The sequence below is a fragment of the Eptatretus burgeri genome, chromosome 8 (genome assembly GCF_056783735.1).
Source record: "Eptatretus burgeri isolate ZD-2024b chromosome 8, Ebu_testis_v1, whole genome shotgun sequence".
Lineage (NCBI taxonomy): Eukaryota > Metazoa > Chordata > Myxini > Myxiniformes > Myxinidae > Eptatretus > Eptatretus burgeri.
Genome location: NC_140968.1, coordinates 71,847,848 through 71,873,877, shown reverse-complemented (window position 1 = coordinate 71,873,877; position 26,030 = coordinate 71,847,848). Strand labels below are relative to the sequence as shown.

General features: G+C 43.3%; 1 protein-coding gene across 4 annotated transcripts in view; it reads left to right on the top strand.

The window, feature by feature from the left end:
* Window positions 1-17,563, top strand: part of LOC147022022 (uncharacterized) — a 126,161-nt gene extending 108,598 nt beyond the window's left edge. For 3 of the 4 annotated variants that reach the window (XM_085892574.1, XM_085892573.1, XM_085892571.1), the window contains 7 exons: window positions 4,202-4,673; window positions 5,855-5,993; window positions 6,350-7,363; window positions 7,452-7,556; window positions 13,522-13,745; window positions 15,700-15,788; window positions 16,671-17,563. In XM_085892574.1, the coding sequence (XP_085748700.1) occupies window positions 4,202-4,673; window positions 5,855-5,993; window positions 6,350-7,363; window positions 7,452-7,556; window positions 13,522-13,745; window positions 15,700-15,788; window positions 16,671-16,765 (2,138 nt within the window). In that variant the 3' untranslated portion in view covers window positions 16,766-17,563. The remainder of the gene's footprint in view (window positions 1-4,201; window positions 4,674-5,854; window positions 5,994-6,349; window positions 7,364-7,451; window positions 7,557-13,521; window positions 13,746-15,699; window positions 15,789-16,670) is intronic. The other variant, XM_085892572.1, reaches the window with a different exon arrangement.
* The last annotated feature ends 8,467 nt before the right edge of the window (window positions 17,564-26,030 follow it).

Sequence of the window (26,030 nt, the reverse complement as noted above, 5' to 3'; positions counted from 1 at the left end):
AATGGGGCGGGGTAGATTTGGCTGGAGTCTGCGCCTACCCAGACAGGCCGCCTATAAAAAGAGGACGAGAGGTCCGTTCTTGACCAGTCAGGTGGCGACGGCTTTGAGAGTCAGTTGGCGTCAGTCAGACGACTTTTCCTGTCAGTCGACCACCAATCAGTTGGTGATAGCTGGTTGCGGTTCTGACAGCTTTGAGAGTATTTCAGTCAGTTCCAGTCAGTCAGTCGGCGCCAGTGAGTTGCTGACAGGCGCAGCGCTTTACAGCTTCTCACAGTGCCTCACAGCACCTTCCAGATTCTCAGTGTCTCACAGCACCTTGCAGTGCCTTAGCACTTTACAGCTTATCACAGTGCCTCACAGCACCTTGCAGCACCTTACAGCTTATCACAGTGCCTCACAACACCTCACAGCGCCTTAGCACTTCACAGTGTCTCAGAGCTCCTAACAGCTGTCTGTCAGTTGAGGCTCCTGGTGGCTCCTGGCAGTGAGTGACGCTCGGGCAATTAATGCTCGTTCTGCTCGAGACCTACTCTTGGCATCCCTAGTTCCTGGGGGTGACGTCGATTCGCGTTCAAGCATGTTCGCGAGTGGGTGCACGGCAAGGCTGGGCGCTGGCAACGGACAAGGCAAGCTCACACATTTCAGGACGTTTTTATTTGACGTACGACTTCTACTTGGTGAGCGAGACGATTTCTCTCCCCCCCTCACTTCCCCCCGCCCCCCGGAATTATCGGCTGGGTACCCTTGTCTTGTTTAATTGTTAAGTATGGCATAGAGATAAGCATCTGCTCTTTGTCTCTTTTTCTCTCAGTGCCTGATTGATTATTTATTTGCTTACGATTATTCTGATTGATTTTTATTTATTTTTTTTCCTCATTAATAAATTGATTTGTTGACGTTCCAACCTGTCCGTACTTGTCCTTTCCTTCCATTGATCCAGCATTGTCTGAACCGAGATAGACTGGGAGGTAATTACCACACGAATTGACCTGTAATAGTCAGCACACATCAACGGTTAAATGCTCGGCCGCCCTAATTAAGATCTATTCAAGATAAGATTGGTGCTTTGCCGAGGGCATGCTCTCTGTTCAGGAAACTACGTGACCTCCAGTTAAACGGTATAATTAGATGGTGGACACTGGAACTCGTAGTTAACTGATTGGTGTTTGTGGTTCTAAAGCAACCAACCATATCACGAAGTTAATCGTGAGTGGTGGCCCCAGGTCCGGCTCTTCCGAGGACAAACAGGGACTAAACCCCCTCATAATACACTCGGTACATGTGGCCATAACAATATCTTTCCATCCTGACAAATGTCACACTCACTCTCTCTCTCTCTCTCTGAATGGACCGTCTGGCAAACCCTCCTATATACTTTCTTAACAATCCTCTTGGAGAAGTTCAGTCATTCAAACTCTTGGGTCTCACGATCAGTCATGATCTTTCTTGGGCAAACCACATTTCAAAATTGGCCTCCAAAGCCAGCCTCCAACTGGGCATCCTCCATCATACAAAGCCCTTCCTTGGCACACCTGAACTCCTATCCACCTTACAAGCTTTTCATCCACAGCTTGATGGAGTACTGCTCTCCCCTCTGGGCTGACAACTGCCTCACATGTTGCTCAGCTTGATGCCGTGGAGACCAAGACCTTCAATATTATTGGAATATTCCGCGATGAAGCTGAGTCTATGGGAATACCACTTCACCATTGCAGACAAGTCAGTGGTCTCTGTCTTCTTCCACCTCCTTTCTGGTCCTGCACCCTCTGCTCTTTCCATGCTTTGTCCGCCCCAGGTTTCTGCAGAGCACACATGGTCCACGATCAACCCCATTTTGGTGAAGCTACCTAAATCCAGGATCACTGCTCACCTCCATTCATTTGTTCCTCTATTTTCTTGCCTGTGGAATCAACTTCCACATCCTCTTCGATGTCATTCTTCCTTCCAAGTCTTCAAGACAGCTGTTCATCACCATCTTGTATTGTCCCCAATGCAAAACAATGAGCTTTTTTTTTTAAAAACCACCCATCACCCCTCACCCTTCCCAAAAATTTTGCTCATGTATCCATATTGTCCACCCTTTGCGTTTTCCCTTACCCCTCATCGTAACCTGCATCCCTTGTTTGTCCATCTCAGTATACTTTCTCACTCTGCCCTGCTGTTGGTGTTTCCCCTTTCTCCTGCTGTTTCCTTTTTAGCTCACCTGTTCGAAGAACAGAGAGCTATAGCGATACCCCCGGCGTGAGCGTGAGCGTGAAAATGTTAAAGTTTTTGGTGCAAGTTATTTCCTTTCTAATGTTTTTATCTACCACACTATTTTTTACTGATTAAAATATACAAATACATATATTGCTTTAAACTTATTTGGATCAGACTTCACTGCAAGGCTTTATAAAAAATATTATTAGACTAGTCTTTTAAAAACGATAAATGTATAAACAGGCGAGCATTGGGTGGCTTTGACACCACTCTGGTTTACAATTGAAATGAAATAGCCCAATTTGCTGATGTTGTTAAAAAAAAGTTATTTAATCAACAATGAGTTGATTTGTTGAGAAATTTTTTCATGCTTGTGTTTTTTTAGAAAGTTAATTTTTAGCTCGCCTGCTCGAAGAACAGAGCTATAGCGAAACCCCGGCGTGAGCATCAGCGTGAGTGTGAAAATGTTAAAGTTTTTGGTGCAAGTTATTCCCTTTCCAATGTTTTTATCGACCACACTATTTTTTACTGATTACAATATACAAATACATATATTGCTTTAAAATTATTTGGATCAGACTTCACTGCAATGCTTTATAAAAATATTATTAGACTAGTCTTTTAAAAACGATAAATGTATAAACAGGCGAGCATTGGGTGCCTTTGACACCAACTCACTGGTTTTGTTGTGTTCTGATTTGTTTTGTATCATCGCTCTTCTTTAAGGCTGAATACTTTTGCAACCAGTGAATTTTGATGTGTACACTTTTTCAGGTATTCCTGACGTGTAACCTCCTTCAACTATAAGTGATTAGTTTGATCTCTTCAGTTATGAATAAAAAAGTTCATTTGGAAAAAAAATTCTATACAATTTGTAATTCATCTAAACGTGGCATTGTTGGAAGGGAGTGAATACTTTTGCTGGCCACTGTATGATGCCGATTGTTGTTGCGTTCTATGGTGATCAAAAAACCCTCTATCTCTTAAACTGTGACTCAACGTCATCTTATTACAATGTATAAAGGTAGTGTATAAGACTGCTTCAGTTGTACTAAACTTCTGGATTTTTTTTTAATGATCTTTATCATCATTATTTCATTAAAATTGATGTATACACTTGAACAGTGTGTGGAGTATCATGTTATTTGAACTATCTAGTTCCATTTGTTACAAGTGTACAGAGTTTGAAAGTCATGCTTTGTTCCTTGTGTTTTTGGGTCTGTCATGCCAGTGTTTATGTCTTTCTTTTGTCTCACAGATGGTCATGCCCCACGTACCATCATTTATCCCTCTCGAGCCATACTCTGTCACAGTCACTCAGTCAGCATTGGACACCTTGTTGCCATCCAAATCTAAGCTAACTGTTCACCTGTACTCTTTTGACAATATCCTCTCCAATCTGAGCAATTGCTTCTTTAAATTTATCCAGTCGTCTTCTTCCTTACATTCCTCCAAAATGCTGAGCTATCACCACCTGGTGATATTCCCTATTCTTAGTACTGATCTTCTATTCTCACTAAGTCTTCTTTCCGGTCTGTTGTATGGCCAAATGTTCAGTGATCGAGTCCTCAAGTTGGCTCCCTCACTTAGGAGAGCGTCTGTACCTCTACTGGAACTAAAATCAAGATTCAGATTCAACCCCTAAAACCACCCCTACTCAAATTCGATCAGGACCTTAAATGCCTTACCATTTTCAGTCTTTGGAGTGAGTCATCGGTTTGAGCAGATGTTCTTGTGTGCGAGTCTACTCCTCGCCTCATCTTGATCATATTACTGGAGACATCCTGCTTTTACAGATTATTACTTTCCACTAGCTTTAAAAATACTGGACAACTCAAGTTAAAAGCTGAAAAATGGTCTAAACATTCGCATTAGGTGCTGAACTCGAGCATAGTGATATTCTCTATCAATTTTATATCTTGTATTTCACAAGTGATTAAGTTTTTGACTTGGGTTTGAAGTGCATTACACTTCAAGTGTGTGTGTGTTTCTCTGTTTTCAGCTGAACTTAATGAGCATAAACTGCAGCAAGTAAAGGATGAGATGCAGGCATTATGTCGTGCATTGGATGATGAACGTGAACGTAGTCGGCATACTGCTGCACAGCTTGACGAGGAGCATGGAAACTTGTCTGGACTTCAAACACAACTGTATGAGGAGCGTAGAAACGTGGCCAAGTTCCGTACCCAGCTAGACAAGATGCGCGGTGTGGCGTCTGACTTTCAAACTCGGCTGGAGGAGGAATGTCGGCGCACAACGGTCCTCCGCACACAGCTGGAAACGGAGCAGGGTAATGCATTTGGCTTGAAAACCAAATCGGATGAGGATCGTCAGTACCTGGTTCACTTGCAAACCCAGCTGGATGAAGAGCGGCAACATACTGCAAGCGTGTGCACCCAGCTTAATGAAGCTAGGTGTGAGCTGGATCGTATTCGAATGCTTCCACCACAAAGCAGTGTGGAACACAAGTGGAGGTAAAAACACACCCTGGGCCTATTGATAAATATATTGCTTTCCATGAACAGCATGTTTGGAATTACATGAGACTGGAACACAGTACTTCAACAGAAGTGTTTTGTGAAGGATTTGCCAAGAAAAATATATGGGAAATGACAAAACACTTCAAGCAATCGGATCGTTGTGAAGCAGTAGTGAAAGATGGCAAATTAGTATCATGAGCGCCAACGAAATAGAGGTGTTTATTTTGGACACTATTGCTACAAGCGTTGATCCACGATTGTTGATAGACAAATAATGTTTATGAACTGGAAGTTGAAGACCACTTTCCCCTGTCAACAAATTATTATTTATATTGGTGGCAATTTAATTTATTTTCACCGATTTTTAAAAAATAAAAATTGTAATTGATAATAATTAATCATCTTCTTGCACAATGAAGCTCGACACAGCTTCCATGAGATGTCTACACTTGTTTGAATGGTGAAATCCCAATTTTGATCCAAACTGTCAGTACATTGTTGCCAAATGTAATGACAACTCAAACTTTTATAATCAGTTTATTTGGACTTGTGTGTTTCGATTTGCAAGATATCAAACTTCAAGCCTGCACTGATGCAGTTCAATCAAGATGCCTCGAGTTTAAGTCACTCATGATTACAGACCATGAGATGATTTTATTTTTGAACACAAGAACGGCACTTGGTAGAGCGCATACCTCTGCCAGGTTGAACAGTTACGTTTTATATCTCACTGATGTGCCAGATTTACATTCAGACCATTTGTTGTCCTTGTCACACACCAAAATCTAATCGGCTTGTTCTTGTCACCTACACAACTCATCCACCAAGTTTTGTCAACCTGTCTGTAACTTTTTGAGATATTGCACTGCATATCGTTTTTGGCCCAATCTCTCAATTGAGAGGAATCTGCTTTTAAAAAATTCTGGTATCCGGATCTTCACCAAAATCGAATCAATTCGTCCTTGTCACATGTCCAACCTGTCCATCAAATTTCGTCCGAATCTGTCTATAACTTTGTGAGATATCCTGCTCACAAACAAACATGGGTCAATACATCACTTCTGCCCACCTTCAGTGATAGAGGTGGTAAACACTGCAAATTGAATTTCTTATTTTTTACAATTTCATTGTAATTATCCTGCCTTTACTCTCATTTCCTTTTTAATCTCATTTAGAGATGAACTGCAGACGAGATCTAATGAAATTAAGAAGCTGTGGGATGCGTTTCGATCAAAAGAAGCTCAAACAGCTGAGATGCAAAGGGAGTTTGAGAGCAAGAAACAAGAAATGCAGCGAGATCTGGAGAACCAGCAGGTGTTTCGGCTGCTTTCACATGACACCCATCTTGCATCACAATTTTCACATTACAAGGCTATTGCCATTCATTTGGTTTATGACTTTGTGAAATGTTGAATTTCATTGTGGTGTTGTATCTCAAAATTTATTTTGGGTTGTTCGTGGTCACAGAAAAATAGTACACCAAGGTTCCTTTAAGTCATGCAAAATTCTACTAAGCCTCAGTTCTCCCTGAAGGTGTTTTTAAGTACCTGTAAGTAATTTGCTCCGATTAAATATGACTTCTTCTTTTTTAATCTGAGTTGTATTGCAAGGTCTTAATTCATGTCACTCATTCTTCAGCTCACCATATGTTTTGCTTGTGGCTATTGCAGAAATCTCTGCAGCAAGAGCAAGCAAATGTGGAGAAGCTTCGAGCAGCTCTGCAGCATGTGCAGGAGCTGCATCAACAGCCTATACCGACCAAGGTACAAGAAGAGTATACACAGGTCCAGCAGAAACTGCTCAATGAGAAAGCACGTGCTATTCAATTAGAGAGTCTGCTACAAAAGGAAAGGGATCGAGTTACAGAGCACCAGAATCTGCTGCAGAAAGAGAAGGACTGCGTTTCTGAGCACCAGAATCTGCTGCAGAAAGAGAAGGACCGTGTTTCTGAGCACCAGAATCTGCTTCAGAAAGAGAAGGACAACGTTTATGAGCACAAGGATCTGCTGCAAAAAGAGAAGAACTGCGTTTCTGAGTACCAGAATCTCCTGCAGAAAGAGAAGGACCGCGTTTCTGAGCATCAGAATCTGCTGCAGAAAGAGAAAGACCGTGTTTCTGAGCACCATCATCTGCTGCAGAAAGAGAAGGACCGCGTTTATGAGTATCAGGATCTGTTGCAGAAAGAGAAGGACCACGTTTATGAGTACCAGGATCTGCTGCAGAAAGAGAGGGATAGTGGTGTAAGACGTCTCCATCTGCTGCAAAAAGAGAGAGACACCATTGAAAAGCTCCAGAATCTACTCCAGAAAGAAAGGGACCAGGTTTCAGAGCTTCAGGATCGATTTCAGGAAGAAAAGAAACAGGTTGCAGATCTCCAGTATGAGCTGTTTGGTGAGCAAGTGAAAGTTTCAGAACTGAAGTTTTTGCTGCCAAATGAAAGTGTCCATTGTGTGGAACCGAAATCTCAGCTCAACATGCACCATTTGTCTTCCTGCATCCAACACACTGCAATGCAGACAGACAAATCCAATGTGAAAGACGTTGGAACCTCTCCATGCCAGTCTCCATTCATTTCTAAACATGTGGATGAAGACCTTCATATGCTACCCCAAGTATGGAGGATGAGGTGGAGGGAACTCGAAGTAGAGCTGCAAGGGAAATGCAAACAAGTTCAGGAACTCAAGGTACTATGTGCTGAAAAGCAGGAGCATAATTCTGAATGTACTCTTCAGGATCAACTGGGATCGAAGCAAACACGTGCATTGTTTGCAGAAACAGATGGAAGCACTTCGGATAGCCGAGCCGAGACAAGACGAGAATGTTCCAGAGCATCAATCTTGCCATGTGGAGGAAAAACAAAGCTCTGTTGAAAAGCAGGTTCGTCTTTATTCATATTTTTTATCCTGATCTCTGTGTTAAGCAATAGTCTATTTCAAACAGATTCTCATGTAATATTCAATTTCTTTTTTATTTTATACATAATTCGGGACCAATTCCACATCTTGAGGTTCCACATCTCAGTTTATTGTCTTATCAGGAATTAAACCAACACTCCATGGTTTAGAAGCAAGTGCACTCACTACCTCTGCTATCCATCCTGTCGGACTTTCCACGGTTCAAATCTCATTCGTGTATAAGTACACTGATGTCCTTGTCTCGACGATTGCATGAACCCAACCCTTTCACAAGCATCTGATCACTTCGAAGGACACAATTTTGTGGTACCTGCAGCAGGGTGCCAGAAACTTGCCAGCAATTCATTTTGAAATGTATATTTTGTGAAAAGGTGGAACTTTCAACTCTGAAATGTTTTAAAATTGTACAACTCCTTAGCAAATGATAATATTGAAAAATAATGTAGCTCTAAAAGGAAAGTATGATTGCAGTGAGAGGGAAAATCCTTTCTTTGCAGATACATTTGGCTGTGGATTTTTTTTTATTTTTTATTTTTTGGTATACAGCATGGCCACAATGTCTTGTCACCCTTTGTAAAAATTGTGACATTTCCTTTTATCAAACTAGCTAACAACACTGAAGGGTTCTCTAAGTTATACCACATACATTTGCAGTACCTTTACTTTATTACACATTTTACAGCTTTTGACATAAGCCTTATGTGTCCAGTGGATCCGTTTGTGCTCCATCATTGTCGTTACAGGGAATAATTTTGTGCATTGTTCTGTGGGACATTTTCCGGAGCATTTGTGGGGTGATCCAATTAAAAGCAAGTCTCACATCACATGGTTACATTCACTCAATCTGAAAAAAGGAAACAAATTAAGACTGAACACAAAGGCAATGTCAATTTTTACAAGTGGTAACAAGACATTGTGGCCACTCTGTACATAGTGTAGGCTCATTGAATAATGAGGAGATGGGATAAAATGGCAACAATCTAACAATGGGACCACGGTTAGACAAAACGAGCGTTGGGATGGCAGAAGGAGCTAGACCAGAGGAGAGATGATAATAACCAGCAAGGTCACTAACCTGTCCTATCCTACCCCCCTTGTTATGATGCTTCTCAGTATTGTTATCAATTGACGAATGTCCATGTACTCCACCGGTCAATAGTTTTAGAACACCCCCGTTTTTCCAGTTTTTACTGAAATTTAAGCAGTTTAATGTTTCAACGTACTCTGAAATTAAAGCATAAAACAAATAAACAATTGCAGATAAAAAAGAAATCATGGAATCGTTTTGTTGAACAAAATTTAATCTAAATTGTTGACTCATCAAAGTAGCCACCTTTTGCAGATATAACAGCCGAACATACTCGCGGAAAATTGACCGGTAGAGTCAAATGGTACCTCCTACAGGTACCATGTAAACCTGTACAAACCTGTTCCATGGTCGGGTTGTCGGCGACTAAACCGTCTCCCCCACCAGGTTTTCTGGTGAGGAGGGTGTTTGGATATGGACACCCAGCAGGATTAAAAACAAAACCTGTCAAAGGGTGGAAGAGCTCCTTGTGAGCCAACGGCCATCCATATCTCATGCCCAACTGTGTCTGCGGACGTCCTCCTGCAGTTCGGTTACTTTTTATTAGGAGGTTGGTGGCAGGATTTGCACTCCGGCCACCGTAAAACCCTTCATTCCGCAAAACACAAAAACGCAAAAAAAATTGAAAACCCACTCCGTGGGAGTTCCTCCTGTGCAGCTTCCCTTCGCAGGGCAGCTCACCGGATGAAGGGATTGGAGCAAAGCCTTCGGGACCCCCAATCTTTGATGAAAGGAGGGAAACCATGGGGTAACATCCCTGGGTCAGATTGCGGGAGAGTGTGTCTGAGTGGTGCTGAAGTGTCGTCCACCAGACGGCGGTCTCCTTGGGTTAACCTGAGGCGGTCCCTTCGGGTGGGTGCCTGGAATGTCCTATCCCTAAGAGAGGATGATCACCTGTCTCTGGTATCATCTGAGCTCAAGCGTTTGGACATCAGTATTGCAGCACTCTCTGAGGTTCGGAGACCGGATTGCGGCGAGATAATGGTGGGTGGTTACACCTACTATTGGTCTGGTCGCTCTGATGGTTACCATACTCAAGGAGTTGCTGTAGCTGTGTCCAATAAGCTGACCCCAATGATATTTGAGGTAACACCGGTCAACGAGCGTATTATGAGACGAAGGTTCGTCACTCCTTCGGTGTCATTTTCTTGGTCTCTGTCTATGCTCCGACTGAGGCGAGTGACCTCACCGTGAAGGACACATTCTACGCCACGCTCGAGTCTGTAGTTGATCAGTGCCCCAGAGGAGATACACTTCCAGTCTTGGGGGATTTCAATGCATCGACTGGAACTGATGGGGATGGTTATGAGACATGTGTTTGTCCCCATGGGTCAGGAACTATGAACCAGAATAGCACTAAGTTCCTTGACTTTGCAAGAAGTCATGGACTTAGGGTGGCTCGTTCATGGTTTCAGCGCCCACAAGCTCATCTCTGGACTTGGTATTCCATCGCTGGCGGTGTGGCAAAGGAGATTGACCATGTCCTCGTTGACGGTCGCTCGAGGATGATCCAGAACTGCAGAGTCTACCGGAGTGCTCAGTTCCTCAATACTGACCACCGGCTTGTTGTAGCAACTCCAAAGCTGCACCTTAAATCCTGGAGAATGGTACCATCCCAGCCAAGGCTGGATATTGGCAAGCTCAAGGATGAGAGAGTAGCTGAGGAGTTTGTGAACAGGCTGAGTGGACATTTGGGGTGTCTGGGTGCTTTGGGGGGTCCTGAGGAGTTGTGGAGTGCCTTCAAGACCACTGTCCTTGATGTTGCCGGTGGATATCTTGGAACTCACCGCAGGGCAAAGAAGAATTTTGTCTCTCAAGGGACACTGGATACCTTTGACCAGAGTCGCAGGGCCAGGCTGAATGGCAGAGCTGAGCTGTTCAGGGAGCTGATGCGTAAAACTGTGCGTGCACTAAGGGTGGACAAGGAGGCCGATGTGCTAGGAATCTGAGGGGGTAGAGCATCACCTGTGGACAGGTGATTCTCGTCCCGCTTACAGGGGAATCCGCGCATTGCATTCATCCAAGCCCATCCCTCGGAGCACTGCAGTTAGAGCAGAGAGTGGTAGGCTCTTGACAGAGGAGTCTGAAGTGAAGGCCCGCTGGGCCGGTTACTTTGAGCGGTTGTACCAGGCTGTTCCCCCAGCTGTCGAGTTGGACGTCAAGGGTGTTACAATCCCTGTTGCTGACCTTCCAATCAACTGTGGTCCACCTTCGCTTGTGGAAACACGGGCTGCGGTGAACCGGTTGAAATGGCGTAAAGCTCTAGGGATCTGTGGCATCCATGCTGAACTTCTCAAGGCTGGTGGAAATACTGCACTCATGTCGTTGCATGCAGTTTTGTGCTCTGCCTGGAACACAGGCATCATCCCAACTGATTGGAAGAGGGGCCTTGTTGTCCCTCTCTGGAAAGAGAAGGGTGATCGCCAAGACTGCAACAACTACCGAGGGGTGACGCTGCTCTCAGTGCCGGGCAAGGTCTTTGCTTGGATAATTCTTGATAGGGTTCGCCACCATCTGCTTGAGCACCAGCGTCCAGAGCAGTCAGGCTTTACACCAAAGAGGTCAACGATTGACCGTATCCTTGCACTTCGTGTCCTCACCGAACGCAGACGAGAGTTTTGGCAGGGGCTGCTTGCAGCCTCTGTTGATCTCTGTAAAGCGTTCGATTCAGTGAATCGGATGCCCTCTGGAGGATTCTTGGTCTTCGTGGGGTGCCACCAAAACTGATCGATCTGATGTCTGAACTCTACTCTGGTACTGAGAGTGCTGTGAAGTGTGGTGGTACCATCTCTGACTTATTTCCAGTTGTTACTGGAGTTCGTCAGGGGTGTGTCATGGGGTGTGGCACTGCCGGTACCTGTGCGGGAGGACGAAAGTCCGAGTGCTTGCTTTATGGATGCTTCCAATCTTGCTTTATGGATGCGAGACTTGGACTCTGACCAAGGATCTGAGACGGAGACTTAATTCCTTTGGTACCAGGTCTCTTCTGAGAATCCTTGGCTATCGCTGGTCAGATTTTGTGTCCAACGAGTGGTTGCTGAGAGAGACTCGGATGAGATTTGTTCCTGCATGGTCCGTGGGCGTCAGTTGCGGCTGTATGGACATGTGGCTCGTTTTGCTGACGCTGATCTTGTTCACCAGATTCTCTCAGCGAGGGAGTCTCGTGAGTGGAGGAGGCCAATGGGCCGACCACGTGCCTCGTGGTTGCAGCAGGTTGACCAGCATCTCAAGGAGATGGGGATGCGCCTGGCATCTGCCTGGGGGAAGGCCAGACGGAGGCCCCTGGAGTACCGGCGGAAAGAGGACGCAGCAACGCGCTGTTCTGGCACATGCTACCATACCTGACCCTGACCTGATACTCGTGGCATTCTTTCTACAATGGAAATCAAATATTGTTCGGAAAGTTCTTCCCAACACTGTTGCAAAAGTTCCCACAAATGTGTTGCACTTGTAGGTTGCTTTGCTTTCACCCTTCTGTCTAGTTCATCCCAAACCAGGTCGATGGGGTTTAAGTCTGGAGATTGTGCTGGCCATTCCATGATTTGAAGTCTACCATCTTGTTCTTTTCTTCCAAGGTATTTCTGACATAGCCTGGAGGTATGTTTTGGGTCGTTATCTTGTGACCAACTAGGCATAGACCAGAGGGTATTGCATGGTGCTGCAAAATACTGTGGTAGCCCTTTTGGTTCAGGTTGCCAGTCACTCTGTGCAAGGCGCCGACTCTGGATCCAGCAAAAGAGCCCCAGATCATCACGCCTCCTCTTCCATGTTTGACAGTTGGTGTCACACACTGAGGAACCATCCTTTCGCCTTCTCGCCAGCGCACAAAAACCCTGCGTGATGAACCGAAGATTTCAAATTTTGATTCATCGGTCCATAAGACCTTCTTCCAGTTTTCAGTAATCCACTGGCGGTGCTTCATGGCCCAGGCAAGCCTCTTTTTCTTATTTTGCCATCTTAGCAATGGCTTTCTTACTGCCACTCGACCTGTCAAACCTGCATCTCGAAGTCTTCTCTTCACAGTTGAAACTGAGACTTCCTCACTTCGACCAGTGTTAAGCTGTGCTTGATGCTGTTGTCCTGTGAGCCACCTATCATGCAAGCTGTTGACTCTCAGAAACTTGTCTTCTGATTGTGTTGTGGCTTTGGGTCTGCTCGACCTCTTCCTGTCAGAGTTTCTTCCAGTTTCCAAGTGCCTTTTGATGGTGTAGGAAACTGTACTCACCAACATCTTTACTTGGCTTCTTTGCAATTTCTCGACCTACACTTTTAAGGGTTATAATGGTCTGTCTGTCTTCCTTTGTCAATTGTCTTTTTCTCGCCAATATGATAGCAATATACTACTTCCTGCAGTACAATATTGTCCAAATAATACTTCAGAGGGTGTGGCAACACAGTCTGTTCCAACACTGCTTTTATACAGACAGAGGGTTTGTAACTAATCAACAAAAGTTAGGACACCTGTAGGAGTTGTTTGCATCAACTTTCAAGGCTTAATTTACTTCCATTGCTGCAGAACAGCTGCAATTGCTAACCCATTACTTGTTCTCTGAAAAGGGCCTTTTTTAACAACTGAAATTTACATTATTTTTTAGTTTTTCGTAACGTAAACTTTTTGATTAACCTCTGGCAGTTTATCGCTTGGCTTTGTACCATTTCAGGTTAATCACTGGACTTGAACTGCTTAAATTTCAGTAAAAACTGGAAAAATGGGGGTGTTCTAAAACTTTTGAACGGTGGAGTAATTAATACACATCCATGGGTCATGCCTGCCTTAAGTTAATTGAATGCAAAACTATGCCCCCTTCCTTTAATACACTTTCACCGTCCATCTCTCCAGCTGTACAAATATCACAGCAGGTACCTACGTGCTGAGAGTTTCCGCAAATCGCTTGCATATCAGAAAGTCTACCTGCTTCTGCTAATTGGGGGCTTTGAGGCAACTGAAAAGGCCACCCTGGCTCTCGTAGCTCGTATGGGGGCCTACCCCAAGGCAGGAGTGGCTCAGCCTGGGAAAATCAACAGATTCCGCTCCACTGCATGGGTTATCATTGCAATCATCAGGTACTTTACTTATTTTCCTGTTCTCAAAGATAATGAGTTGAATAAAAACCTCCCCTTTTATATTGTGTGTACATCAGAACATTGTTCGTATCATTGATTAAAGAGCAAGTTGCGGGTCACCAAACATGTTCTGAAAATTTATCAATATGATTATATGTGCATTAAATAGTTTGATGCAAACTATTGTGGTTGCCTAACTATTGGGAAAATTAATGAAATTTAACTCCGAAGTTGTTATTTATCGAGGCTCTTGAAAAAAACAGCCGCGTACCATATATGAATGGTGACGTCACGTTCTCCAAAACAAAGCGGACGCTCACTCGCTCATTGAAGAAGTGTCCAGTTCAGCGGGCCGTTCTTTTGCTTTTTTTTGAGCTTGCAACTGTCTATATTATCCTGTTTTTATTTTGAATTAGTGTAGCACAAAGTTATTTGGATATTTGTACATCATTCCTCGTCAGTGTGTCGTCATGTTTTGTGAAAATGGCTGGAAAACGGGTAATCACTCCAACCGATTCCCGAAGGAATCAAACATTCGCCGGCAATCGATGACATTTGTACAAACACAACGGGCGAATTTTCCCCCAAAGAAAACGGGTAAAGAGGACCCTTTGGATAGACTTGTCATTTCTGGTGACCATTTCACAGCCGAGGATTACGAAGGCATAAACACATCTGATCACCACTCTGTGAATATGAGTTGTTGGTTGACAAGTTTTCCAGATACTGCTCTGTCACAGAATCAATTGTTGAGTTTAAGTGAGAAAAACCTTGAAATGTATTCTTAAAGAGTACATGGAAAAACACATAAATATACTTTCTAAAAAAACACAAGCATGAAAAAATTTCTCAACAAATCAACTTATTGTTGATCAAATTACTTTTTTTTAACAACATCAGCAAATTGGGCTATTTCATTTCAATTGTCAAAAAATTAATCAATTTTCCACTTTTTTTCCTAAATTTCGTAGAATATTTCCCAATGAGGCTAAACATGTTTTGGTATTTATATGCCACAACAGTTTCTTGAAAGTTGGGGGTTTGTTCTAACTGTGCACTTTCGCTGGGGTCAAGCGAAACTGTCAGAAAGACTTCAACGCCAAGGTTACGGTGTATAATATATGTGGGTCCATTATTGATTCATTGTATTTCTGACTCTTGAGTGACTAGAGGGTTAAAAATTATTATATCAAGTCACAGGCGAATCAAACTTTATATTATTTTATGCATCGAACAAGAAAATGAAAATCTACAAACCAATCTGTCTGGTGGAGTCTCTCGGTGTGAACTGCCGGGCAGTCAGTCCTGCCACTTGTACACAAAATAGGCCGTTTTCTGGCACTTGCAAGTGGCTCAAATTTATATGGCTCAGGGCCAGAAACTCCATAGTATAAATTCCCATCATCCTCCGACTCGTCCACGGCAATATCGGAATGAAAACACTCAATTTAATCGCCGCTGAAATCACTCACTGATTCGCATCTCGCCATTGCTCACACGCTGTTTCCTAATGTTCACGAAGTTTTCGGAGAACGTGACGTCATAGCATCTTCGGTAAATTCCGGTCTGTTTTTCGACCACTGACAAAAGTTTTGACTTGAAAGTTAATTTTAGCATATTTTGAGTTTCAAATGTAAGAAAATAATTGCCCAACGATTATTAATGTGATTACAACCTTCGAATCACGCGGTCATCATCGACTCAAAACCTGCTCTTTAATTTTTACTGAGATTTTGACAGGAAGCTTGCAAAATCAGAAGCTGCTCACACTTATGTGAGTAACCGAGAAGTCTCACTTTTGGGGTTGTTGATATTTGTTTAATTTTTAGCATTTGTCTTGCGTCCTCTCCAATAATAGAAAGGAAACACTTCCTTTCCGTATTTAGTACTTCGTTTCCGAGCGACAGAACAGTGAGGTCATTTTCATGTGTTTGTTTTTTTATTTTTTGTTTAGGCTGCAGTTTTTGGTGAAGAAATGGCGAGCTGTATATCGGACTAAACGTATGATACTAAGACATGTTTCAAGATCAGAAAAGCTTAAGGGTGAGTTTTCCCTGCATTGGAATGTCGATCTTTCTATCATCTGTATAATTAAAGTAGCCAGATTTCTCCGTCCTCCTTTCTGTCATGCTCTTTATTTTTATTTTTTTCCTGGGACGTCATGGCGTTACGTATAGTGCTCGGCAAGACCTCTCTGGATGTACACATCATCCAAGCATCCAGCATTCAACCCATCCTGTCACTATGCTGACTGCAGTTGAACAACATATAACCCATGTGTCTGACTCTATGTGACATCTGTAGGCCACGGGCTGAATGCCAGACGCTGGGCGTCAGGATGATGGTTTTTGTAAGAAGGCGGTATAGTAAGACAGCGTTATGTCCAGCACTAGGCTAGGCCTTTACGGCGATGTATTATTCCGGACGAACATGTGATCACGAGGAACATAAAACAAATTCATAAAATTGTTTTTTGGCAAATGAGTGTGCATATTACTAAAATTTATAAAAATGCATGCTGTAAAAATGTCTGCCCTTCTAACAGAGTGCACCGTTAGAGCAACGAGGAGGTATGAGGGTTTTACCTTGTGAAAGTGTTAAACTGTTTGCATTTTTTTTGTAGAATGACGACACAATATGGTACGAACTGAACATCACCAAAAAATGTATACGAATTGTATGAAAGGTTTTGATAATGGTTTTGACAGCAGGCTCACCTTCAGAACATTCTCCACCCGTTTGACGTGTCTTGTCTGGTGTGTTCGATGTCTCTCTCGGCTTATTTGTGTGTGCGTGCGTGCGCTTACTGTGGCTTCTCTCTCACTCTCTCTTTCTCTTTCTCTCTTTTTCTCTTTCTCTTTCTCTCTTTCTCTCTCATACTTACAGTCTTGATTGCCAACATGTCTTTCCCTTGCATTGTTTCAGTCAATTCCCCACTGGAGTTTCCAGTTGCTTGCAACAATTCTCCTTGCTATCTCCTCACAAGACCCGAAGCAAAAGCTGCCTCCAGCATCAGGTAAATGAATTTGGTTTTTCGAGGCTCGTTTTGCTTTGAAACCCCACAGAGGGTCATCGTTTCCTCAAGCAACCATCCTTCAATGTAACGGTACCATGTTGGTGTGGTGCACATGCACGTACGACATTGTCGATGATGGAACTTCACGTAATTTCATGGCCAGCCTGAACCACTCACAAAAGTGCACAAACTTGAGACCTTGAAAAACCAAGCTGGGGCTCCATGAACACCAGAACAGTTCCAGCAACAACAAAACGTTATCTTGACTGCTACGTCTAGAGGCTTGAAGTTTCACAAGACAAACTGGGAGGAATACAACCAAACATGCAGCAGACACGTGTGTTGTAAAGGGCACTTGCAGACAACATCAGTTGAGCCATTTTCTGCACCAACATCTCCAGCAGGTTCAACAGCACTCTGATGGTGCAAATAAGAAATCAAGATGATTCTGAATGTCTCATTTGAACCTGTACATCAGCAAAGGGAGTTCAGGGAAATGGAATAGAGTGCTTTGGACAGAAGCCGATACAAATAATTTCTAAACATTTTCATAATGCACGGTATTTGTTGATCAAAACTAACCGTTTTACTATAATACATGCTTCACATTGTACGAGCCGCGATTTTCAAAATGTCATGTCTAACCTTTTCCAACCTGCTGGAATTTTTGTACGTGGGGCCAGTGTTTGGTGTTGAACTCTTAAAACTGTAAATTGCTGTAACAAATTTTGTGTCTAAATTATTTCAACATGTATTTTTGACTTTGTCCTTGGAATAAACTTTGACAATGGCAAAACTTAAATTTTGAGATTCACAGACACGTTAATTTATTCATTTGTTCACATTTTCTTTTGTCACAATGATACAAGATCTTCTATTGGAAAGGAGCCAAGTTAGCCATCAGCAGAGAAACGAATTGTTCGGATAAAACATCGTCGCTGGAGCAGTTTGTGTAGAACTCTTGCAATAACCATGTGGCGTGCACATGATATAAATGGGGAACTAATGCAGGGGAAGGAAAAGATGAGGGGATTAAAATATTCTAAATGGATATCATCTACATGGCCCTTTAGTTTCCTACGTACTTCACTTGCATTGAAAAACCACATCTTCAAACGTATGTGGCAATGGAAATATCAACTGACAATAACAGAAGGACTACTACTACTACTACTACTACTACTACTACTACTACTACTACTACTTCTTCTTCTTCTTCTTCTTCTTCTTCTTCTTCTTCTTCTTCTTCTTCTTCTTCTTCTTCTTCTTCTTCTTCTTCTTCTTCTTCTTCTTCTTCTTCTTCTTCTTCTTCTTCTTCTTCTTCTTCTTCTTCTTCTTCTTCTTCTTCTTCTTCTTCTTCTTCTTCTTCTTTTTCTTCTTCTTCTTCTTCTTCTTCTTTCGGCTGCTCCCGTTAGGGGTCGCCACAGCGGATCAACCGTCTCCATTTCGCTCTATCCTCCACATCTTCTATCGACACTCCAACCACCCGCATGTCCGCCCTCACCGCATCCATGAACCTCTTCTTTGGCCTTCCTCTTCTCCTCCTGCCTGGCGGCTCCATCTTCAGCATCCTTCTCCCGATATACTACGCTTCCCTCCTGTGCACATGTCCAAACCATCTCAATCTCGACTCTCTCACTTTGTCTCCAAACCATCCTACCTGCGCAGTCCCTCTAATATACTTATTCCTTATCCTGTCCATCCTCGTCACCCCAACGAGAATCGCAGCATCTTTAACTCTGCCACCTCCAGCTCCGCTTCCTGTCTTTTTGTTAGCGCCACCGCCTCCAAACCATACAACATAGCTGGTCTCACTACCGTCTTATATACTTTCCACTTAACTCTTGCAGCAACCCTTCTGTTACAAATCACTCCTGCAACTCTTCTCCACCCACTCCATCTGCCTGCACTCTCTTTTTCACTTCTCTCCCACACTCTCCGTTACTTTGGACAGTTGATCCCAAGTATTTAAACCCATCCACCTTCCCCACCTCAACTCCTTGCAACCGCACCATAGCACCACCCTCCCTCTCATTTACGCACATGTACTCTGTCTTACTCCTGCTGACTATCATTCCCCTTCTCTGCAGTACGTACCTCCACCTCTCAAGGCTCGCCTCAGCCTGCTCCCTACTCTCCCTACAGATCATGATGTCATCCGCGAACATCATAGTCCATGGAGACTCCAGTCTGATCTCGTCCGTCAACCTATCCATCACCATTGCAAACAGGAAAGGGCTCAGAGTCGATCCTTGGTGCAATCCCACTTTTACCTTAAACCGGTCCGTCATTCCTACCGCACACCTCACCGCTGTCACACTGTCCTCATACATATCCTGCACAATCCTCACATACTTCTCCACCACTCCCGACTTCCTTATACAATGCCACAACTCCTCTCTTCGCACCCTATCATAGGCTTTCTCTAAATCCACAAACACACAATGTAACTCCTTATGGCCTTCCCTATACTTCTCCATCAACATTCTCAAAGCAAACATCGCATCAGTGGTGCTGTTTCCTGGCATAAACCCACATTGCTGCTCACAAATCGTCACCTCTCTTCTCAACCGAGCTTCCACTACTCTTTCCAACAACTTCATGGTGTGGCTTAACAACTTTATCCCTCTGTAATTTCCACAGCTCTGCACATCACCCTTGTTCTTGAAAATCGGAACCAGCACACTTAATCTCCACTCCTCCGGCATCCTCTCATTTTCCAAGATTTTATGAAACAATCTGGTTAACAACCCCACTGCCATCTCTCCTTAGCACTTCCATGCCTCCACTGGTATGTCATCTGGGCCAACCGCCTTTCCACTTTTCATCCTCTTCATAGCAGTCCTCACTTCATCCTTACTGGATCCACCCCATTTCCTGATTCACTATCTCCACCTCTTCCAACCTTCTCTCTCTCATTTTCTTCATTCATCAGCTCCTCAAAGTACTCCATCCACCTTCTCAACACACTCTCCTCGCTCGTCAGCACATTCCCATTTACGTCCTTTATCACCCTAACCTGCAGCACATCCTATCCAGCTCGGTCCCTCTGTCTTGCCAATCGGTATAAATCCTTTTCCCCTTCTTTTGTATCCAACTTCTCATACAGCTCGTCATATACCTTTTTCGTAGCCTTTGCCACCTCTCTCTTTGCCTTTCGCCGCCACTCCTTGTACTTCTGCCTCCTTTCTTCATCTCTCTGACTATCCCACTTCTTTTTCACCAACCCCTTCTTCCTTATACTTTCCTGTACTTCCTCGTTCCACCACCAAGTCTGCCTATCTTCCTTCCTCTGTCCAGATGTCACACCAAGTACCTTCCTAGCTATCTCCCTCACCACTTCTGCTGTAGTTGCCCAATCATCCCACCCATCTTTACCACCATCCAACACCTGTCTCGCCTCCCCTAAATTCCACACAACAGTCTTCCTCCTTCAGCTTCCACCATCTGGTCCTGGGTTCAGCCCTCACTCTCTTCCTCAACCTCACCTCCAAAATCATCCTACAGACCATCAATCGATGCTGTTGAGCTACACTCTCCCCTGCCACCACCTTACAGTCTCTAATCTCTTTCAGGTTGCATCTCCTGCTTAAGATGTAATCCACCTGTGTGCACTTTCCTCCACTCTTGTATGTCACCCTGTGTTTCTCCTTCTTGAAATACGTATTTACCACTGCCATTTCCATTCTTTTTGCAAACTCTACCACCATTTGCCCTTCAACATTTCTCTCGTTGAGACCGTACCTACCCATCACCACCTCATCCTCTTTATTCCCTTCCCCAACATGCCCATTGAAATCTGCTCCAATTACCACTCTTTCATCCTTGGATACACTCTCCACCACTTCATCTAACTTACTCCAGAAATCTTCTTGATATTCCATCTCACACCCCATATGCAGTGCATATGCACTGATGACATTCATCATCACCCCTTCAATTTCCAACTTCGCACTCATTACTCAGTCAGAAACTCTCCTCACCTCCAATACCCTCTTGACATAATCTTCCTTCAGGATTACCCTGACACCATTCTCCTCCCATCCACACCATGGCAGAACAGTTTGAAACCACCTCCAATGCTCATAGCCTTACTCCCCATCCACTTGGTCTCTTGTACACACAGTATGTCCACCTTTCTTCTCTCCATCATATCAGCCAACTCTCGCCCTTTGCCAGTTGAGGACTTATGTCCACTATGCCTTTTTGTCCACTTTGTCACCTTTGTCGCCACATAAGTTGATGACTTATGTCCACTTTTTCACCCTTTGCCAGAATGATCGGCTTATGTCCACTTTGCCATCTGCTGATAACAATAACAGAAGGACATCAGAAAGAAATGTATCGTGAAGTTTAAAATAAAAAAATTGGTCCAGAATCTACTCCTCATCATCCTGGTTGTCCTCCAGCGAAGACAACCATTCACATGTGACGAATGAACAACCTGGGAATGTGAAATTGTTTGTGGTGTCAGAACTGCTGTCCAAACAAACCACATTCTGAGATGGCAAGCAGTGTAACCGTGTCGAGGGATATCCAAGAAGACCGGACAACTTGCCATGCGCAGTTTTGGACAGGAATTTGTAATTTGTTCATGGTGCTGGCCACAAGTCACCCTATATTATTGATGAGACACCATGGGATCTTTAACATACAATGGTGGCAGACGGGTCATCATACTGGTTTTGTTGATGGACGGCTCACATATTGATGTATCGCCGTACGTGACAGTTTATAGTTGGGTCAAGATTCAAACACAGCCGAGACAGCTCAAGGCGAATGTGCATATTACGAGACTATCCTGCCAGGCCAAGAGTGTACGGCTACAATACTTCAATGGCCATGCATTAGTCCAGCATAATGGAGGCCTATTTCCACATTCCTTAAGATTAATATGAAACTTAATACCTCATGTGTAAAGCTCAGAACAAGTTAGCCATTTTTTGTCTTTTTGCTGTGACATCCATAATTTCAGACTTGTAAGATTACCGACTGCACTGCCATTCAAGGATTTTAAAATGGGTATAGATGACTTTGGTCTCCTTGTTGGATTTATGCAAGTTTGATGTTTAATATAGCTCATTGAAGCCTGGGGTTGGCTTAGCGGTGAGGCTGGCTGGCTGGGGATCTAAGGGTCCTGAGTTTGAGGTCTGTTAGCTGCTAAATTAACACTGGGTGGGGGTTGATTCAGCCTGTCATCCTTTGGAAGTCGGCAAAATGAGTGCCAGTATACTGCTATAGGGGCACAGCATCAGCGGCACCATCGCACCAGAACAAAATGATAGCTACCCGGCAGCCAAGCTGCCATATGCAAGAAGAAGAAGATATAGCTCAGTATACGTTTATTTAATGAATTTATTATTGTTTCAAACCTCATCTTTACACAAATCTTCACCCAGTCCGTCCAAAGAAGATAAAGCAAATTGTTCTTTTTTTTTCATGGAAGAAAATGGAAAATGATTCAGGGAAAGACAAGTTTATAATGCAGCTCTGAAAGAAGTGTCATGTATCATGTCTGCAAAATGTCTATGTTGTTGTGGAAATGCATTCTATAGTGATAGTTATTTCCCATATTGCATGTATTAGAATAAAAGTGTGAGGTCATTTAATTGTGATATGGAATATGTGTTGTTTTATGTTATCGAAAGCTGTTGTCAACCGGCCACACGCGTGTCTAAAACCGCTTTCTCTTGACACCCTTTTTAATGTTCTTACCTTTGTAATCTGTCCTAAATATGCTTTAACCCTCACTCTCACACAAATGAAAATAAACCATTTAAGACCTTTGGGGTATGTTCACACCCCATGGATTTAAAACACGACGTGTGGATTATTTCAAAACATAATTGATATATTTATTATTTACGATCCCTTTTTGAGTAAATCATATGCTTTCTGCGCAAGTTTACTATTTTTATGGTTGCAATGGATACCAATCTCAAAAAAATTAAAATGGTGAAAAAAATGCCTTTCTTCAAGGTCAAGCTTCTATTTCTTTGCAACACGAACATTTTCTTCATTTATGTACGGTATCAGTATCTCAATACATGTAAACATGGACAACCAACACAAATTCAGTTTGGACAACTCCTGACCATGCGTACTAATGAAGACTAAACAGTTTTATCTGGGGTGTACTTTCACCCCATTAATAAAACACTTTCGCTTGATGAATTAGGTATAAAATGTCTTGATGAATTAGATATAATATGAACAGGTAGTTGAGGAAAATCATTCAAGCTAACTATGGTCAGTACTGCCTCTGACTTCAGACACATTCCTCGCAGAACAGGGTGCTTGCACTGTGATCAGGACAGAAAAAATTGCCATCGACTGTGCCCCCCTCGACTCTTCCATGATTAATGGGCTGTTGATTATGCTGGACTTCAGCCTGTACAAGTTGGTTATTAGCTGCTTGAGCTGTGGTGACATTTTGTTGAGGATCTGGTTGTAACGAGTCATCTTTACCACTCGAGTTTTCACAAATATGGTTTTCATCAGATGAGGAGGCATTAACTGCAGGTACAAACTCATCACCACTGTCATTTGCATTTGAAGAAAAATCTGATTCTTCATCACTGTCTTCAAATAAAAGTCTGACTGATTCCCCCAACCTGTACCAAGCATGTTTTTTTTTTTTTACATGATTTTCTATCTTGAGCACCTGTGTAATAGGTTCTATCAGCTCACTTGAAAGCAGATACATAATGGAATAATATAAGTGTAGTAGTCAAGAACCTATGAGGGAAATGCACAAAAGCAATGATATAACACCGGGGTGTAAATGCACCCCAGAACAATGTTGATAATGAGTTGGCTGATTAGCCCTCTATCAAATCAAAAACTTAGCTGCACAGATGAAACATGTGAGAAACCATCGTCATAAAAACTCTTGATCGAAAAGATGGTTCTTTCTAAAATATTCAACGATATATGTTGAAATGTGCATGGGGTGTAAAAACAAGCCAAAGAACGGGATGAAGGTTAAAAACATCTGATATGTCATCAGGTGGCGAGTTTTAGGATGGGAATGATGGCAAAGAGCATGATAAAAGGGCGGGGTCGGGTTTGTCAAACCCCAGGTCTGAGTGGCAGACCAAGAGCAGCCAAGTGGAGAGGGGCTAAGTGGCTAAGTGCATCATGGCTGATGGTGGGGGTTGAGGCTATAAAACGACAAGTTGTCTTCAGCAGGGGAGAAAACACCCACGGAGCTCAGCGGTGAAACTGAGTAAAAGTACATCAGGGTCTATGCAAGACTAGCCTTGCCTCCACTGCCAGACAGCCACAGCCCCACCCAGGCCGGCTGCACCCACTCCCCGCTTCAGACCAACTCTGCACAAGGACAATTCCTGCCAAGCTGTGTCCTGCTGGATTCAGTCCTGTGGAATTCTATATAACATCTGTCTTTTGAGGAAAGCATGAAGCTTTAAACTTTAAAGCTTAGTTAACCCACACTCACGAAGCGAAAAGCAGGGTTAAGCAATCGGTCGCGTACATGCTTAAGTGGAATGTAGTACGTGTCTGCATTTTGTCATTCCATTTTCTCTGCAATTTTGTCGGATTGACAAAATATTCACCATAAATTGAAATTGATGACATCGGTCACGTGGTTCAGCAGCCGGGTTTTTTTGTGTTTGTTTGGGTTTTTTTTGAACCTTCAACAATCATCTCTGAAACGGTTGAACAGATCAAGGTGAACCTTTACAGGTATGACCACCTATCCACGAGGAACGGTTTTTTTTTTTTGGCACGCTCCAAAATTACCCCTTGTATCATGATGTCATCGGTCACATGGTGTGGCAGCCACATCAAGGAAATCCAACACCGGTGGAGGCCATTCAGCCCATTATGCCTGCACGAACACCACACCAACCCATCCACTCAAGATCCAAGGAAGAAAATGCCAAAAAAAAAGTTTTCAATTAACGAAATAAATGTTTAGGCTTTTTGCTGTTTGTTTTTTTGTTGTAGTTTGTTTTTGTCCCCCACCCCTTTTCTTCCCCTTGGGGAGGGGGCATGGGCTTGATTAAAAACACACATCAACCACACAACCCCCCTTGACAAGATCCCCACCAACAGCACTCCATACACAATCACCCATCAATACTCAAACTACCTAAAAGTCCAATCAACAACCCCATACCCCTCCTATCTCCATAACTTCCAGCTACCTATCTAATTCAAATTTAAACTTATCTACTTTTTCTGCTGCCACTATCTTTCCAGGGAGGCCATTCCATGCATGAACTACTCCCTGAGTAAAAGATCCCTGCCTGACTACGATCTTAACTCTCCTCTTCTTTACTCTCAAGCTATGGTCCCTGGTTCTATCACTATCGACTGTTGAATAATTTATCTATACCTTTCATTATCTTAAACATTTCCATCATATCTCCTCATAACCGCCTCCTTTCTCGTGTATAAAGCCCTGTCTCCTTCAGCCACTCCTCATAGCTGAGTCGAACTTGGCCCGGAATCAATCTCGTAGCCCTGTGCTGAACCCTCTAAATGGCATCTATGTCCTTCCGGCAGGGCCGGATTTAGGGCAGGGCCCACAGGGCCACGGCCCAGGGCCCCGCGCCTCCCAGGGGCCCCGTGCAAACGCAAATATCACAAGAAATTCTGCTATTTCCCCCCTTTTGTTTGTTTGTGAAAAAAATCGAGTTCGTTTGTGTAAATGGTCAGTGAATCACGAAACAAATACTCAATATCCCTGTTAATTTGGCATCTGTTTGGTTATGTTTGTCATTTATTTTACATCTTTGAACTTACTTTTTTTCCTTTCCACTAATCATAAGAGCACAATCTTAAGGACTACCACAGAAATAGGTCACACGAAAAAAGTGAGGGTTTTCCCAATCCCAGCAAGCTATGGCCGTCTCGATTTCATTTTTGCAAAATTACACGCCTGCCCTGAATCTATGTTTGCTATGTACTGCACAGGCGTACTGCTGGGGTGGTTATACTATAATTGTATAATTCAAGTTTACACACCGGATAATATTTTATTATATTTATAAGGTGTGTCTCGGTGGCAGAGTGGTGAGGTTGCTGGCTGGTCACCTCAATTTGGATGCGGCGGAGTGGGTTCGAATACTACCGGTGGCATATGTAAATCATGTGTCATGGCCGAGACACGGTGGTTTCCTCCAGGTTCTCCGGTTTCCTCCACCAGAGAGACGCACCTTGCAATAATAATCTGAGCCATGGAGAGATACTCGACAAGCCCAAGGCTTCTTATCAATCCACATTAATATATCTCGATTATT